This window comes from Callithrix jacchus, chromosome 15 (assembly GCF_049354715.1).
Source record: "Callithrix jacchus isolate 240 chromosome 15, calJac240_pri, whole genome shotgun sequence".
Lineage (NCBI taxonomy): Eukaryota > Metazoa > Chordata > Mammalia > Primates > Cebidae > Callithrix > Callithrix jacchus.
Window position 1 is genome coordinate 14,688,723 of NC_133516.1, and position 17,437 is coordinate 14,706,159.

At 43.1% G+C, this 17,437-nt stretch overlaps 1 protein-coding gene and 1 long non-coding RNA gene across 18 annotated transcripts in view; one reads left to right on the forward strand and one right to left on the reverse strand.

The window, feature by feature from the left end:
* The window catches only part of IGF2BP2 (insulin like growth factor 2 mRNA binding protein 2), a 177,304-nt gene that overhangs the window by 93,027 nt on the left and 66,840 nt on the right, over nt 1-17,437 (reverse strand). For 6 of the 17 annotated variants that reach the window (XR_013527175.1, XM_054245443.2, XM_054245446.2 and 3 more), the window contains exon 3: nt 13,458-13,646. The exons of the other annotated variants lie outside the window; for them this stretch is intronic. Coding sequence is in view for 5 of the 6 variants with exons in the window: in XM_054245443.2 (XP_054101418.1) it covers nt 13,458-13,646 (189 nt within the window). In the remaining variant the exon portion in view is untranslated. The remainder of the gene's footprint in view (nt 1-13,457; nt 13,647-17,437) is intronic. 17 annotated transcript variants of the gene reach the window in all.
* Nucleotides 1,523-11,207, forward strand: LOC144579494 (uncharacterized). Its single transcript, XR_013527187.1, has 3 exons — nt 1,523-1,753; nt 8,718-8,796; nt 11,070-11,207. It is a non-coding gene; the product is annotated as an uncharacterized LOC144579494 (long non-coding RNA).

A 17,437-nucleotide genomic window follows, 5' to 3' on the forward strand; every position in this document is an offset into this window, starting at 1 on the left:
GTTTCCAGGATATTTTGTATATTTTTCTTAAACTCAACATATCATGTTTTCATACGGCATTAAAATTCAACACTGCTTAATAAAGATAAACCTAGTTGATTTAACCAATTCCCAACTGTTCAATGTTTAGGTTGTTTCAAATTTATTTCCAAAATGACCAGAGGGCCTTTACTTCTATTTCACGGAAAGTAACCTCGCATGGAGGTATTCCCTCACTGCTGGTGGGCGGCAGAGCCAGGAAGAGTCATGGCTCCCTGCGCCTGGAGGCCTCGTTCCCCCTACACGCTGCTTTGCACTTCCTCTGATCACAAGGGTTTAACTTCACTGATTAAAGGGGAAAACAGTGAAAGACAATTCCCTCCTGACCCTTTCCCATGAACTCTCTGCCACCCCTAAACAGGGGAATGGTCGACCAAGTTCAAGGTTAAGGTCGGGAAGCATGAGCTTCTCTGGGACCTGGCCTGCAGATGAAGGGGCAGCAGTGCAGCCCACATGAGATGTACTGCTGGGCCCAAATAGTTACTTGGGAGTCCAGAGAAAGAGAATAAACTTTTCAAAAGCACAGGGTTGCAGGGTTCGAGGTTAGTAGAGAGGTTTTATAAATATTTACTGAACAAAACTCTGCCTGTTAACTGGCTGACACCGAGCAAGGTGTGGTTTTCCTTCCCACCCCCAGAGGCGGCTGGGAAAGTCAGTCTGACAAACCAGTGGGAAATGCTGCCCAGCCGAGATGGAACCAACAGACAGCAAGAATGCCTAAGACGATTCAGGAAATGAGTCCAACCGTCTTCTCTCTGTCCTCTTCCCTCGCCCCCACAACTCCCACTTCTGTTCACTGAAGCAGGAAACCATAGAGAAGACTCTCACAAACAAAACACTGGCCGCTGCAGTGAGCACCTCCAGTACCCGGCCAAACAAACAGCTCGGGTCACAGTGCACAGCGTAGCTGCTGCCCAGCAGGTAGAAGTATCACTCACACCACTTCATATTGTGAATGCCACTGTGTGGCAATAAAAATCATGGGCCGTAGGGAGGTTGTATATAAGAAGGAAAAAAAAGTCCTAATCTTCCTCTGGTTTGCTGGGTGGTCTGAAAATTTTTTTTTGGCAAGGTCATGTCCACTTTTTCATACTCCTTGGTGACTTAAGTAGCCAACAACCTAGGTTTGGGAAGACAAACTTTCTTCAGAGAGAACCACAAGTAAAACAGTCTTAAAAGACCTTACCCTATTATAAGGACCCCAGAGATCTCAAAAGGTACTGAAAAGAAACAAAAATGTCTAGTTATTGTTTACTGGACAATCCCCCCAACACATATATACAAATTCATTTCCAGCCCGATTGAAAAAAAAAACAAACCTGTTATACAGTCTACCTGGTTTGACAAATTTGACTTGGGGGCACCCTGAGTGGGTGAGGGGCAATCAAAGTGAAAGGAAGCAACGTTACAGTACCATTGAGGCCAAGACACCACCTGCTGCTCACAGCAACCATGGAAACAAAAGCAGCTGGTTCCAAACACCAGCATTCTCAAGGACGGGAGCGCCCAGTGGCAGGGCAATTCACACAAGCAGCTCCATGTTCTCCCAATAAAAAAACTGGTACTGATCTACTTGATTACTTTCCTGTGAGCAGAACTGTGGAGGCCACCAGAGAATCACAATTCGGAAGAACCAGCCTTTCCATTACTAGAACACAGGTTCAAACGGAATGTCTCTCGCTTCTGGATCCAAAAAGCCAGCTCTCACTAACAGGTATGAGACATCATTTGACTTATAGGCTTTGTGAACCTTTATGAGGAAGATGATATACGGGGGTGGAGCAGAAGTGGATAAAGTCAACAGGAAATATATATCACATTAGGCAACCAACGTACCTATTTATAACTTCCATTTCAATGGTAGACTCTTGAGCTGGGGATTCCTGTAGAAATTATCTGAACTGTCATATAACAGAAGAGAAAATGCTCTTATGTTTTGAAGCAGGATCAGAAAAGGATCTCGTTGCCGCTTTAGGCAAAGTTGTACAAGTAGGTCTGTAAAGATCCAGGTACGCAAATATGGCCATGCTGAATTTGAGCATGGACTCTTTCATTTCGGGCCTGCGTTCCTCTGAAGTGTGACTGGACAAGAGGCAAAGTCAAACACAAACAGAAGCAAAAAAACAGGCACAAGAGAAAAATAGTCAGAGACCTAGAAAACCCCAAAATGAACAATTTCCAAGTCACTAGGAGTGGAGGATAATTATCCAGCTACGTATCAGTGGAATTACAATGGTTTTAACTTTCTAGGACCTTTGTTCTTCCTAAGTTAATTATCCATTTACAGCTCCTAACTTAACAATTTATAAATAGCTATACTTTTACCGCTATGAAGAAATTTCGACTTTAAGATGGTAACATATTTAAAAGCTCTGAAAACTGGTAATACTCCGATTCATCACTTTTTCTCACTATCCATATGTTAATGGTACTGTCACCAACACTGGACCTGGACTTGGAAGTCCTTGGTATGTGGGGTCTAGATGGTCTGTTATTACAGGTTTTTTAAAAAATATAGGCCGGGCAAGGTGGCTCACGCCTGTAATCCCAGCACTTTGGGAGGCCAAGGCAGGTGGATCACCTGAGGTCAGGACTTTGAGGCCAGCCTGACCAACATGGTAAAACCCTATCTCTACTAAAACTACAAAAATTAGCCAGGCATGATGGCCACCTGCCTGTAATCCCGGCTACTCAGGAGAATGAGGCACAAGAATCGCTTGAACCTGGGAAGTAGAGGTTGCAGTGACCCAAGATCATACCACTGCACTCCACCCTGGGTGACAGGTGAGAGTCCCTCTCAAAAAAAATAAAAAATATATAAAAATATATATGTGTGTGTGTGTGTATGTGTATGTATATTTATATGCATATGTACATGTACATGTACAAGACTAGTTTGGTTTCTTTGGTAGGCTGAGAGTGTACCAAACATGGTGATCAAACATGCCTTCCTATCACTTTTTAAAGGGCACCTATTTAGACTACCCTCACAGGAGCAAAGAGGTAGAGGAAGGAACCAGGGGGTTCCACCGTGGATACACTGCTAGGTGTATGATACACTGCCTGCCTGTACTCAGTGTGTCAGTGAACAAGTACTACTTGTGCCTTAATACCAGAAGTAGCAACTGGAAAACAGAGAAGTATGCCACAAAGCCTGCTGCTATTTCCACTGTGGAAAGTCAGATAGCAACCTTTTCAAACATCAGTTTTCTTTCCCCCAACAATAGGTTATATAGAAGTTCTCCAAGTTTTAGAATGTATTTCGAAAAATTCCCAACAATCAAATTCTAGACCAGCAGTAGGAACTGCTAAGGCATAATATGTAACAATCATTATAAGGCTGAATTCTCCAACTCTTGATTTAGAATATACCAACTGCCATCTCACCCTACCCAAACAGCCTGCACGGTGGCAACCCTGTCCCAGAAAATCTGGCTGTTCCTACAGCATTCAAAAGTCTGCCTGATAAGTCTCATTCTACAAAGCCTGTTCCCCAAGTTCCTGACACAAAGAACTCTAATGCCATTGATAACCTCAGAAATTCTACAAGGTCCCCTTATCAGCCATTAAAATTATTTGAAAGTAAAAATAAAAAATTTAGTAATCTAAGAACTTCACAGCCAGGCGCAGTGGCTCATGTCTGTAATCCCAGCACTTTGGGAGGCTGAGGCAGGCGGATCACTTGAGGTCAGGAGTTCGAGACCAGACTGGCCAATATGGTGAAACCCATCTCTACTAAAAATATAAAAATTAGCCAGATATGCTGGCACGTGCCTGTAATCCCAGCTCCTGGGGAGGCTGAAGCAGGAGAATCACTTAAACCCAGGAGGCAGGGGTTGCAGTGAGCCGAGATTGTGCCATTACACTCCAGCCTGGGTGAAGAAGCAGGACACTGTCTTTAAAAAAAAAAAAAAAAACAAAAAAAACACTTTTCTCTTTTCTGGCTTGATTTTACTGAGAACAGTAATTTAACCTACACATATACATGCCAAGGCTCTGTTGTAAAGGATAATTACCTATCAGTTTATTTATCAGACTCCTGGTCTTAAAAATAAATGTCAGGAGGCAGAAAAAACTGAGAAGTTGGGGCCATCACTTGAAGATTCAATACTCTTAGAGGAATTAAAATACACAATCGATTGTTGATTAGATATTAATAATTGAAATAAACGCTAAAGTCTACAGTTCAAACAAGCAATTAAGGTTGATAAAAGAAGTGTAAGCAATTCATGAATGGGCTAATTGCTCTTCTGAATAGGAACTAGCCTCTAGTCGTCACAGTGCTGGTCTATCCCCAAACCTATCCCTAAATCTCTGCTAACTCCCATGACACTTCCTCCCAGATGACACAGCACTAACATAAGCTTCTCTTTTATGAACATAACTTCTTCCGCCAGGTAATTTTGAGAAAAAGCTTGTTTTACTACCCAGTGTAAAAAGTAAAATAGGACCTGCAATCAGATTTGGAATTAGCCAGAATATGATCTCTCATTAGAAGGCAAAGGCACTATTTCAATTAACAAAGTTGCAGCGTGTTAAAAAATGTCCCTGACTCCAAGCCAAGAGCATGAATTAGGATGGCCCAGAAATAAATGAGCCTGTGCCTGAGAAAAATCAGGCACACACACATCTTTAACAAAAATTAAAAGTACACTAAAAATACAATGGTGTCTGGGCTTTTACCGCCCACACTGACTTCCTGTGACAATGGAAGCTCTTCGAAGGTTAGGACTATCTCCTAGCTCAGTTGTTTTGAACTTCAGCACATATCAGAAGGCCCGGGAAGACGTTAACAAGCAAGTTGCAGGAACCACTTCCAGAGTTTCTGGGTGCACCTGGGGTGGGGCCTTAGAATTTGCATTTCTAACAAGGTCTCCGCTGATGGTGAGAGGGCCACACTTTGAGAATCACTGTCCTGGCTTATCTACTATGTCGTGTGAACGAAGGTGAGAGGATGGTTACCTTTCTGTGGGGAACATCCCCTCTATGGCACCAGAAAGCTGCACTGTAAAAGGCTCCTTCAGGAAATGCCCCCATTTTGCCTTGACACTGGGAATTTATTATCTGTTGATCTTTAATGTATAGATCATAAACTTCTCTGTACTTTGACACCTTCCAAAGAAAGGAGAGAAATTCCCCTAGTCTAGGAACCATCTCAGCTGGAATAACACTTATCCCATCACCTAGACGTACAAACTCTAGAGTAAGACACACCTGAGAGCATCTAAACCTCTTAGCCACAATTCATAGAAAACTCAGTAAATATCAAGGCTGTCATGCCTGATCCTTGCTGAGGACTTCTAGAATTCTCTACCTAGATCACTTGTAATCCAGGAACTCTTCCTCCACAAACTTCTACCTATCCAGATTTCTCAACAAGATATCAAGATAAGACAGAAAGTCCTCCTGGGAAAAGATCATGTGCAGTCCTCTGGGGTTTGTCTTCCAGTATCCCTGTCTTTTCTCCAGTCCAGTCCCTCTCATATACTGTCATAACCCCTTCACCTGTGTACTTGTACTCAAGTCCCCCAGGCAAACTCAATTACTTCATCACTGTTCAAAAAACAGTCTTTCAGAACAAGAATATGTGCCGGCCATAATAATTCAGCCAAAGATAAGCAAACTGTCACGCCATTTGAACACATGTGTTTCCTCTGAAATTTATGTCCGTGCACATTCTCTTCTTTTAAAACAATTGCTTCCTGGCCAGGCACGATGGCTCACACCTGTAATTCCAGCATTCTGGGAGGCCAAGGTGGGTGGGTCACCTGAGGTCAGGAGTTCAAGACCAGCCTGGCCAACACAGTGAAACCCTGTCTCTTTTAAAAATATATTAGCCAGGGGTGGTGGCACACACCTGTAGTCCCAGCTACTTGGGAGGCCGAGGCAAGAGAATCTCTTGGACCCAGGAGGCGGAAGTTGCAGTGAGCAGAGATCACACCACTGCACTCCAGCCTGGGCGACAGAGTGAGACTCCATCTCAAAATAAATAAATAAATACACAGATACATACATACAAATGCTTCCTTTAAATAACAGTATAAAATTATAGCTATAGAAATTAGCAAATTAAGACATTACGGGTTCTATCACTCAATGATAACCTCTGTTAATAATCTGATGAATGCTATTAGTTGTGTATGTATTGATGAAAATGGGACCATGCTGCTTATCACTCTTCTGCAATCTTTTTCACTTAGTATATCGTTCAAGTCTTTACATATTCTTCTACAACATTAATTGTAATGGCTACAAAGGGTTTCATGGTATAGGTGGACAATAATTTTACTTAACCCCGTGGAGTCTTTCCTCTCTGGCACATGTTATGTCTATTTAGGATCCAGCAAAATAACATATGCATTTACAACCCTACACTCCATCACTAGACCATATGCAGGAATAGAACCACTGGATGATAAAGCTAAAGGAATTACTACCTAATAAACCTGTGGACAGACTTTCTTAATCAGAGAAAACATTTAAATTAATTAAAAAGCATTTCTCTTCATATTCTTTACACTGTAATATCGGCTAGCACGTGGTCCATAAAGGCCTTTCCTGTTTACTCCAATGCAGCTGAAACATTTCTCCCCACTTTTGTTTTAATGGGAAATTTAATTATCAATGAAATTAAATACAATCTGAATATACTTTACACACATTCCCCAGGCCCTAAAGGTAGTAAAAGCATAAATTTTTAAACCTTTGCTTTTTTGAAACATAACGATCCTCTGTCACCCAAGCTGCACTCAGCTCACTGCAACCCCCACCTCCTGGATTCAAGCGATTCTCCGGTCCCAGCCTCCCAAGTAGCTGGGATTACAGATGTACGCCACCACACCTGGCTAATTTTTGTATTTTCTATTTTGGGTATGAACAGGGTTTCACCATATTGGCCGGACTGATCCGCCCACCTCGGCCTCCCAAAGTGCTGGAGTCGGGCTGGGTTTTAAAAACTTTTAAATTTTTTTAAAAAAAATAAACAAGGGTGAGAAGATACATAATTTATTAACTATGTTTTCATTCACAAAATGGAGAATGCAAGGGGCTGAGGGTGGTAGTGGGGGAAACAAATCTAAGCCTTACAAGATATATTTTAACTAGTTAATATTGTTAAAGAATCAAAGACCTTGTACAAGATAAATTCAAACCCTTCCATTTACACGGTGCTTCTCAAAGGATTCTCGTAAGACCAACCACTTTGAGTGTCGGGATTACCTTTCCAACACCAAGCATTCACCTCTGGAACATGTACAATTTTGGCCTCCACTGCTTTCTCTGGTGCTGGAGGTGATGTAACTCCTGGGGACTGTACTTGCAGAGTGAGGTGCTCTCTGCCTGTAAGGAAACCTTCTGCCCCCTCTACTGAGCCCCTCCAAGTCTGTGTCTTCTGCTTTTTGTTTCTCGCCAACTGTCTCAGCATGTGGTCCTTCATCTTGGGAGAACAACATTACTGGGAGAGACGCAGAAAAGATGATACACAATATCTAGGGGAAAAACATCAATTCATATATCCCTTGTGAAATAACATTTATCACCTCTCAGAACAAGTCATACCTGGGGTGGCCCAGTCTGCCTCTGTGTCACACGAATATAAGCCAACTGCCCAATCCAAAGAAACCAACAGGGCACAACCTTCATTCCCTGCAGCTAAGTAGATACTTCCTCTTGATGTCCCAGTACCTCAAATTTAAAATCCCCTCAAACCCACCTTTCCCTTCTGATCTCCATTTACATTAAATAAAACAATAGCAGCATCCTTCTCCCAAGATCCCCAGTTCAGGATCTGATATGGCTTGAATGTGTGTCCCCTCCAAAGCTCGTGTTGAAATGTGATTCCCAGGCCAGGCACGGTGGCTCACACCTGTAATCTCAGTCCTTTGGGAGGCCAAGGTAGGTGGATCATGAAGTCAGGAGCTCAAGACCAGCCTGACCAAAATGGTGATACCCCATCTCTACTAAAAATACAAAAATGACCTGGGCACAATGGCAGGCACCCGTAATCCTAACTACTTGGGAGGCTGAGGCAGGAGAATCACTTAAAGCAGGCAGCAGAGGTCACAGTGAGCTGAGATCACACCACTGCACTCCAGCCTGGGTGACAGAGGGAGACTCCATCTCAAAAAAACAAACAAAACAAAACAAATGTGATTCCCAATGCTGGAAGTGGGGCCTGGTAAAAGGTATTGTTGGATCATGGGGGTGGATCCCTCATGAATGGCTTGGCACCATCCCTTTGGTGATAAGTGAGTTCTCAGTTAATGCACATAAGATCTGGTTAAAAGTCTGAGGCCAGGTGCAGCTGCTCACACCTGTATTCCCAGCGCTATGGGAGGCAGAAGGACGGATCACTTGAGCTCAGGAGTTCGAAACTACCCTGGGCAACATGTCAAAACCCCATCTCTACAAAAAAAAAAAAAAAAAAAATACACACACCCATTAGCCAGGTGTGGTGGTGTGTGCCTGTAGCCCCAGTTACTTGGGAGGCTGAGGCAAGAGAATAGCTTGAGCCTGAGAGGCAGATGTTGCAGGGAGCTGAGATCTAGCCTGGGTGACAGAACAAGACCCTGTCTCAAAAATTAAGTAAGAGTATGGGACCTCCCGCTTCTCCCTCTTGCTCCCTTTCTTGCCATGTGACATGCCTGCTTCCCCTTCACCCTCTGCTATGACTTCCACAGGAGGTGAAGCAGCTTCCACAGGCCTCACGAGAAGCCAAGCAGATGCAAGCACCACAATTTCTATGCAGACTGCAGAACTGTGAGCCAATTAAGCCTCATTTCTTTATAAATTACCCAGTGTCTAGTATGCCTTTATAGCAATGTAAAAACAAACCAACACAGAAAATTAGTAGTGAGGAGTTGGCACTGCTATAAAGATACCGAAAGTTGTGGAAGCAGCTGTGGGCAGAGGACGGGAAGAGTGTGGGGGCTCAGGAGAAGATAGGAAGATGAGGGAAAATCTGTAATTTTTAAAGACTGGTCAAACAGTTGTGGCTAAAATGCTGACAAATAAATGGACAGTGAAGTCCAGGCTGATGAGGCCTCAGATGGAGATGAGGAAGTGAATGGGAACCGCAGTAAACGTCACCTGCATTACACCCTAGCGAAGAACTGAGCTGCACTGTGTTCACATCCTAGGGATATGCGGAAGTGTGAACTTAAGAGTGATGACACTTAGGGTATCTGGCGGAAGAAATTTCTAAGCGGCAAAGCATTTAAGATGTGGCCTGGCTGCTTCTAACAAACTACAATCAGAATTGGGAACAAAGAAATGACTTAAAATGGAACTTATATTTAAAACAGATGTATGGCGTAAAAATCTGGAAACCTCACAGCCAGACCCTATAGTAGAGAAAGCATCTAAGCAGGCTGTGGAGCAACCACTTGCTATAGAGATTACGTGAAGAAAAGGAAGCCAAGCCCCAAAGCCATTTCAGAAATCTTCCAGGTTACCCCTCCCATCACAGGCCCAGAGGCTTAAGGAGGAAAGAATGGTTTAGTGGGCCAGGCCTGGGGCACCAATGCCCTGCACCACCTCAGGAGGCTGCAACCCCTATCCATGCTGCTCCAGCTCCATCTGTGGTTCACAGGGCCCCTTGGGCTGCTTGGGAGAGTGCAAGACACCATAAACCTTAGTAGCTTCCACATGGTGTTAAGCTTACAGGCACACTGAGTGCAAGAGTGAATGAGGCTTGGCACCGTCTGCCCAGATTCCAGAGGACGTATGAGAAAGCCTGCTACAGGGGCAGAGCCCCCACAGAGAAACTCTGCTAGGGAAATGTCTAAGGGAACTGTGGGGCTTGGAGCCCCCACACAGAGTCCCCATCAGGGCACTGCTTAGTGGAGCTGTGACATGGGGGCCACTGCCTCCGGACCTTAGAATGGTAGAGCCACCGGCAGTTTACACCCTCAGCAAAGAAATGCTACAGGTACTCAACTCCAGCCTATGAGAGCAGAATGTGGGCTATGCTCAGGGAAGCCACCAGGGCAGGGCTGCCCAAGACCTTGGGAGCCCACCTCTCAGTCCAGGATGTGGGACAGGGGGTCAAGGATTATGTTGGAGCTTTAAGATTTAATGCCTGTGGCCAGGCACAGTGGCTCCTGACTGTAATCCCAGCACTTTGGGAGGTTGAGGCAGGTGGATCACGAGGTCGGGAGTTCAAGACCAGCCTGGCCAAGATGGTGAAACCTCGTCTCTACTAAAAATATAAAAATTAGCTGGTGTGGTGGTGGGCACCTGTAATCCCAGCTACTCAGTAGGCTGAGGTAGAGAATTGCTTGAACCCAGGAGGTGGAGGTTGCAGTCAGCCAAGATCGCACCACTGCACTCTAGCCTGACAGACAGAGCAAGACTCTGTCAAAAAAAAAAAAGAATGCCTGCTCTACTGGGTTTCAGACTTACATGGGGCCTATTACCCTTTCCTTTAGGCCAATTTCTCCCTTTTGCAATGGGAATGTTTACCCAATGTCTATATCACCATTGTATCTTGGAAGTAAATAACTTTTTTATTTTACAGGCTCATAGGCAGAAGGAACTTGGTCTTGAGTCTCAGATGAGATTCTGGACTTTGAGTTGATGCTGGAACAAACTTTTGGGGGACTATTAGGAAGGGATGATTTTATTTTGCAATGTGAGAAGGACGTGAGATTTCAGGGGCCAGAGACATGGTTTGAATGATGCCCCCTCCAAATCTCTTGTTGAAATGTTATCCCCATTGCTGGAGATGGAACCTGGTGGGAGGTACTAGATCATGGAGGTGGATCCCTCATGAATGGCTTAGTGCCATCCCATTAGTGAAGAGTGAGTTCTCACACGGTTTATGCCAGATCTGGTTGTTTAAGAGAGTCTGGGACCTCCTCCTTCTCACTCGCTCATACTCTTGCCATATGACACGCCTGTTCTCCCTTCACCTTCTGCCACCACTGGAAGCTTCCTGAAGCCTCATCAGAAGCCAAGCAAATGCTATCACCACAATTCCTTTATAGCCTGCAGAATCGTGAGCCAATTAAACCTCTTTTCTTTATAAATAGCCCAGTCTTGGCCAGGTGCGGTGGCTCACACCTGTACTTCGGGAGGCCGAGGCGTGTGGATCACGAGGTGAGGAGATCGAGACCATCCTGGCTAACACAGTGAAACTCCCATCTCTACAAAAATACAAAAAATTAGCCTGTGGCACACGCCTGTAGTCCCAGCTACTCGGGAGACTGAAGCGGGAGAATCGTTTGAACCCAGGAAGCAGAGGTTGCAGTTAGCTGATATCGTGCCACTGTACTCCAGCCTGGGTGACAGAGCAAGACTCCATCTCAAAAATAAATAAATAAATAAATAAATAACCCAGTCTCGGGTGTTCTTTTATAGCAATGCAAAAAGAGACTTAACATGGGATCGCTGAATGATCTTTGATTATTCCTCTTACCTTTGTCAGGCTTCACTATGAAGTCTCTAACTCAACAAGTCATGTTTCTTCTCTCTGCACAGCATTTATCTCACCTGCCTCTTCTTTTCAGCTTCCGCAACTCATACCCTAGAGTTCAGGTTCTTATTAACCAACGCTTGTTAAACCTACCTATAAGCTCTTAACTGGCCTCCCATACACATCAATCCGTTCCATCCACGGCCACGTGTTTTGATAATCTCTCTCTGCTGATCAGAAACTCAGGAGGTGGCCGGGAGTGGTGGCTCCTGCCTGTAATCCAAAACTTTAGAAGGCTGAGGTGGGAAGATTGCTTGAGTTCCAAGAGAGATCAGCTTGGGAAACATAGCAAAACTCCATCTCTACGAAAAAGAAAACAAAAACTATCCAGGCATGGTGGTGTGCATCTGTGGACTTGACTAGTCTAGAGACTGAGGTGGGAAGATTGCTTGCGCCCAAGAGCTTGAGGTTACAGTAAGCTATAATCACACCACTGAACTCCAGCCTGGGCAACAGAGTAAGACCCTGTCGCCAAATAAATAAATAAAAGAAACTCAGGAGACCACAGAATAAAGTCTTAACGTCTTCTTCCAACACTCAGGCTACTCCGTGGTTCTGGCTGTATCTCTGGCCTAGCACAAGTGGTCTTTTCTACTGCTCCTGGGGCACATTATGCACATTTATGTTTCTAAATTACCCTTGAAACCTTTTTCTGCACTTTGAATCACCTTCCCACTCTTCTCCTCTTCCTTGAATTCCATTTATACCTGAGTGTTCAGCTCAAATCCAACGTCTTATATAAAGTCATTAGAAAGCTACTAAGCACTTGCTTCTGCATTCTCATTCATTCCAAAAGTATTTACCTACTAACTTCCTATGATGTGCGAAGCACTAAGTTAGTTGCTGAGTATAAAACGATGGAAAAAACCCCACACAAACAAGATTCCCATTTTTATATTTTCCTCTCTCCATGAGTCATATCTGTACCAATTAGGTACAATCCTTTGAGGGTCTAAATCTCATACTTTTTTTATGAGACAGAGTTTTACTCTGGCACCCAGGCTGGAGTACAGTGGCACAATCATGGCTCACTGCAGCCCTGACCTCCTGAGCTCAGGTGATTTCCCCACTTCAGCTTCCCAAGCAGCTGGACTACAGGTGTGTGCCACCACGCCTGGCTAATTTTTGTATTTTTTTGTAGAGATGGGGTTTTATGACATTGTCCAAGCTGGTCTCAAACTCCTATGCTTAAGTGATCCACCCTCCTTGGTCTCCCAAAGTGCTGGGATTACAGATATAAACCACTGTACCTAGCCTATATTAAAAAAAACTTTCAGAACTCCACTTCTAGTACAGTACCAGGCACATAGCAAATGATCAGTAAATGACTGCTGATTGATTCTGATTGGTGGTTACAGATCCAGTCTATCCATAAACATACCTCTGATCTACTTGTGACAGTAGCTATTTATACATCCAAGTCAACTAGCTGATATCTGAAGAGACTAACCTTTATTAACACTATGCTCCAAAATCAACTGGGCCAACTGGCCACCTGACCAAGAACAGTAACTGTCTTTTTCATGGAGAATGTGCCAGTTTGCCTTAGGCACCGAGAGCACTTTGTGAAATCCTGATCACAAGAGGAAAAGGTGTACTTCTGAATGGCAACAGGAGATGATACGGGCAGTCTCTGTCTTCGCACATTCAGGTAACAAAACATGGTCAGAGTCCCACTCAATTAATGCCTTAGAGACTTATAACCATCTCACCTCATATAAACTTAGGAGGTATGCAAAATACCTGTCAAGCATCCAAAGTGTGCGTCAATTCAGCAGATATTTACCAAACACCAGGAAGAGACAACACCCAAGAGAAAGCACAGGCTTCGGAACTAAGAAAACCTGAGTCCGACTGCTGGATTTAGTACCAGCTATGTGGAAAGACATCCGAACTTGCTCAGCTTTGGTTTCCTTCTCTGTATAATAAGGACAGGGCCACCTACCTCACAGGGTTTGCTTTGAGGATTAAGTGAGATAATGCATGTAAAGTATAGGCAGAGTAGATGTTCAGTAAGTGGTAAGCCGCTGCTATGCCGAAGGAGAAGATTAACAGGCGGTAGCGGTATCTGTAGTGTTCGGCACTGTTAGCTCTGCTGCATTTCCAGCAAGACAATCTCAAGGCAGTTCTTAAGCTAGAGAGAAAAGTAAGAGACAGAGACATAAAACTATCTTACGCCTTAGAACATGCATCTATCTTTAAGTAATGTGGAAACTCAGATGTTTCACTGACATCATAAGCAACAATATTCGAAGCATTTAAATAAAATACTCATCTCCAACCACCTTTGTGTCATGGTCACTTGCTGCTTTCAGCAATTCAAACTGCTTGGGGTGACAGAGCCCGGTGGTAGAACACTTAACTGCACTCCATTTCCTGGAGATAAACAGCTTGTAAACAGCAGAAGGCCCCCACTGTTCTTAAAACCAGTGTTTGTTCTCTGGGGAAGGTAATGCTGAGAATCCAAAACGAGCATAAGAATTCAGCTCCCATGCAGGCCACTGTGAAGAGGACACACCTAGTAGACACACACACAAATGTTTGCTGAATATAAGAATGAGTTTCAGTTACAATGGACCTCTACAGCCAGCGTAATGTAATACCTGGAATGCCAGCACAACGTTACTATGAATAAGGGTTCCAGTCTAATCAGAGAAGGAAACGGAGCAAATACAAACACCCAGTTTCCATCTCCCCTGAGAACAAAGAGAAACGGAAAAACGTATTGAACCAGAAGCTGGCATTCACTCTCAAACATGTACCACTGTCTCCTCTACCCCCTTCTGGCCAGTCTTAAAGGTGTGTGTGTGGATAGATTAGTTGAATGGGTTTCAAGTTCATAAAGAAAGTCAAGGGAAAATGCCATTCTTTAGCATCTTGCTAAAATATACAGCTTCTGTAAGATGACACTGAATGTAAGTATTTAGCATTCACATCCCACTGATGAGCAGGGAGAATTAGGAGAAAACGAACCGTAAAGGGCAAGACTATACTTACGAGGTCAGAGTCCCGCGTTCACTGCCTTTCTGAAGAGTTGCAACCATCCCTTCCTTAGCCCATGCAGCAGTATCTCAGAAGCAGAGGGAAGGCTGAAAGAGCTATGGATGACCTTACTAGAAGTTCATGCCTACTTATACATGTGACTTAGGGCCAGCACCCAGGCCTCCGATCTCTCAGAAGTCACCCATAAATCAGCAAATAAGACCAGTGCTGCAAATAGCATAATTTCTCATGAGCAAGAACGCTGGCTGTGTTGCTAGATCTTTTTGTAGTTAACAGGGAAAGACACTACTTGTTTTAACATTTTATTATGAAGATATTTAAAGTCAAACAAAAGGAGACAGATGTGATGAACCCAGCTTTAACAGTTACCAACACATGACACATCTTGTTTCATCCATACCATCACCCACTGGATTATTTTAAACTAAAACCTAGTTATCATAGTATTTTATTTGTAAATACTTCAGTATGTAAAAGATAAGGATTTTTAAAAAATCACCATAATACCATTATCAAACATTAACAATGAAAAGCAATTTCCTTATACTAGGAAATATGCTCCCACAGTGTCCGAATTTCCCCAACTGTCTTATAACCCCAACATCTTTCTACAGTTCATCAGAAACTGAACGTTCACAATGAAAGAAGCATAGAGCTGCACAGTTCAATTTTTCCCCAATATGACCCAAACTCCCTCAAAGCATGCCTCAGTTATGACTGGTCCCCTGAGAAGTGTGCATTTTGTGGAAGACAAGAATATTAGACTCATCAGTTTTTTGGATTTTTTTCCCCTTCAGTGTGTTATTTTACTATCTTTAATAATTGCATACTTAAAAATTTTTTTTTTTTATTCCCTGTTTATTTTATTTATTTATTTTTTTGGGGGGGGGAGGAAGGCAGGAAGGAAGGGAAGAAGGACGGTAGGGAGGAAGGAAGGAATGGAGGAAGGAAGGAAGGGAGGAAGCGGGGAGGGAGGGAGGGAGGGAGGGAGGGAAGGGAAGAAAGGAAATCAAGCAATGAAAGAGACATTGCCGACCTGGATCTAGAGGTTTACAAGTTGATTTCTTTTTTTTTGAGAGAAGGAAAGAAAAAAAAAATAAGTAAAGGAGAGGAAGAAAGAGGGAGAGTAAATGGAAATATTGCTTTATTTTGAAAAAAATTGGGTATTAATAATGGCCAATCAATGTTTCATTTAAACTAATGGGTAGGTGTGATGTGGTATTGACAAGAATGTATATTTTGTGTATTTGAAGTGGAGAGCACTATAAATATTTATTAAGTTTACTTGTTCTGGATCTGAGTTCGAGTCCTTGATATCCTTATTAATTTTCTGTCTCACTGAATCTAAGTCCCCTATCTGGGTGTTAGGATCGTTAGCTCTTGTTGTTGCATTGATCCTTTTACCACTATATCTTTGTTGCTTTAAAATCTATTTTATCCGATATAAGAATTGCAACTCCTGCTTTTTATTTATTTATTATTTATTTTTGCTCTCCATTTGGTTGGTAAATCTTTCTCCATCCCTTTGTTTTGAGTCTTTGTGTATCCTTGCATGTGAAACAGGTCTGGATGTAACATGCCGTTGGGTTTTGGCTGTGTCTTTTGATTGGGAATTTAGTCAATTTAAATTTAGGGTTACTGCCATTTGATGTTGACTGGCTGTTTTATGCATTTGTTGGTGTAAATTCTTCTTTATGTTGGTGCTCTTTACTTTTTGGTGTATTTTTAGAAAGGCTAATACTGGTTGTTTCTTTCTGTCTGTAATGCCACTTTCAGAAGCTCTTGTAAAGCAGGCCTGGTGGTAATAAAATCTCTGAGTTCTTGCTTGTTCATAAAAGATTTTATTTTTCCTTCAGTTGTGAAGCTTAGTTTGGCTGGATATGAAATTCTGGGCTGAAGGTTCTGTTCTTTGAGGATGTTGAATATTGGCCCCCACTCTCTTCTGGCCTGTAGAGTTTCTGCCGAGAGATCTGCTGTAAGTCTGATAGGCTTGCCTTTGTGGGTTATCCGACCTTTCTCTCTGGCTGCCCTTAGTATCCTCTCCTTCGTTTCAACCCTGGTGAATCTAACGATTATGTGCCTTGGGGTTGCTCTTCTTGAGGAATATCTTTGTGGTGTTCTCTGTATTACCTGGGATTGAATGTTGACCTGCTTTGCTAGTTTAGGAAAATTTTCCTGAATAATATCCTGAAGGGTATTTTCCAGCTTGAATTCATTCTCTCCGTCGCATTCAGGTACACCTATCAAACGTAAATTTGGTCTTTTCACATAGTCCCACATTTCTTGGAGACTTTGCTCATTCCTTTTTATCCTTTTTTCTCTAATCTTTTCTTCACGTTTTATTTCATTAAGTTGGACTTTGACCTCTGATATCCCTTCTTCTGCTTGAACAATTCGAGTGTTTAAACCTGTGCATACTTCTCGGAGTTCCTGTATTGCATTCTTCAGTTCCATTAATTCACTCATACTCCTCTCTAAGTTGTCTATTCTCAATAGGATTTCATCAAGCCTTTTGTCAAAGTTCCTAGTTTCTTTACGTTGGGCTACAACATGTTCTTTTAACTCACCGAAGTTTGTTATTATCCATTCCTTGAAGAGTGAGTCTGTCATCAGGAGGCGCTCGTTCTCCATCAAGCCTTGTTCCATTGTTGATGTGGAACTGTGATCATCTTTAGAGGGAGAGGCGTTCTGACTTTGCGTGTTCTCAGCTTTTTTACGCTGGTTTCTTCCCGTCATTGTAAATTTATCCTCCTGTCGTCTTTGAAATTACCAACTTTCAATTAGGTCTCTTGAGTGGACGTCCAGGTTGTTAGTTCCCAGGGCCAGAGCAGCGGCGTTAAAACTGATGGTGTTTTTCTGCCCAGGATTATCTTGTCGGGCTTCCTTCTTGTTTCCGTAGTAGGCGACTCTGCCTTCCTGGGG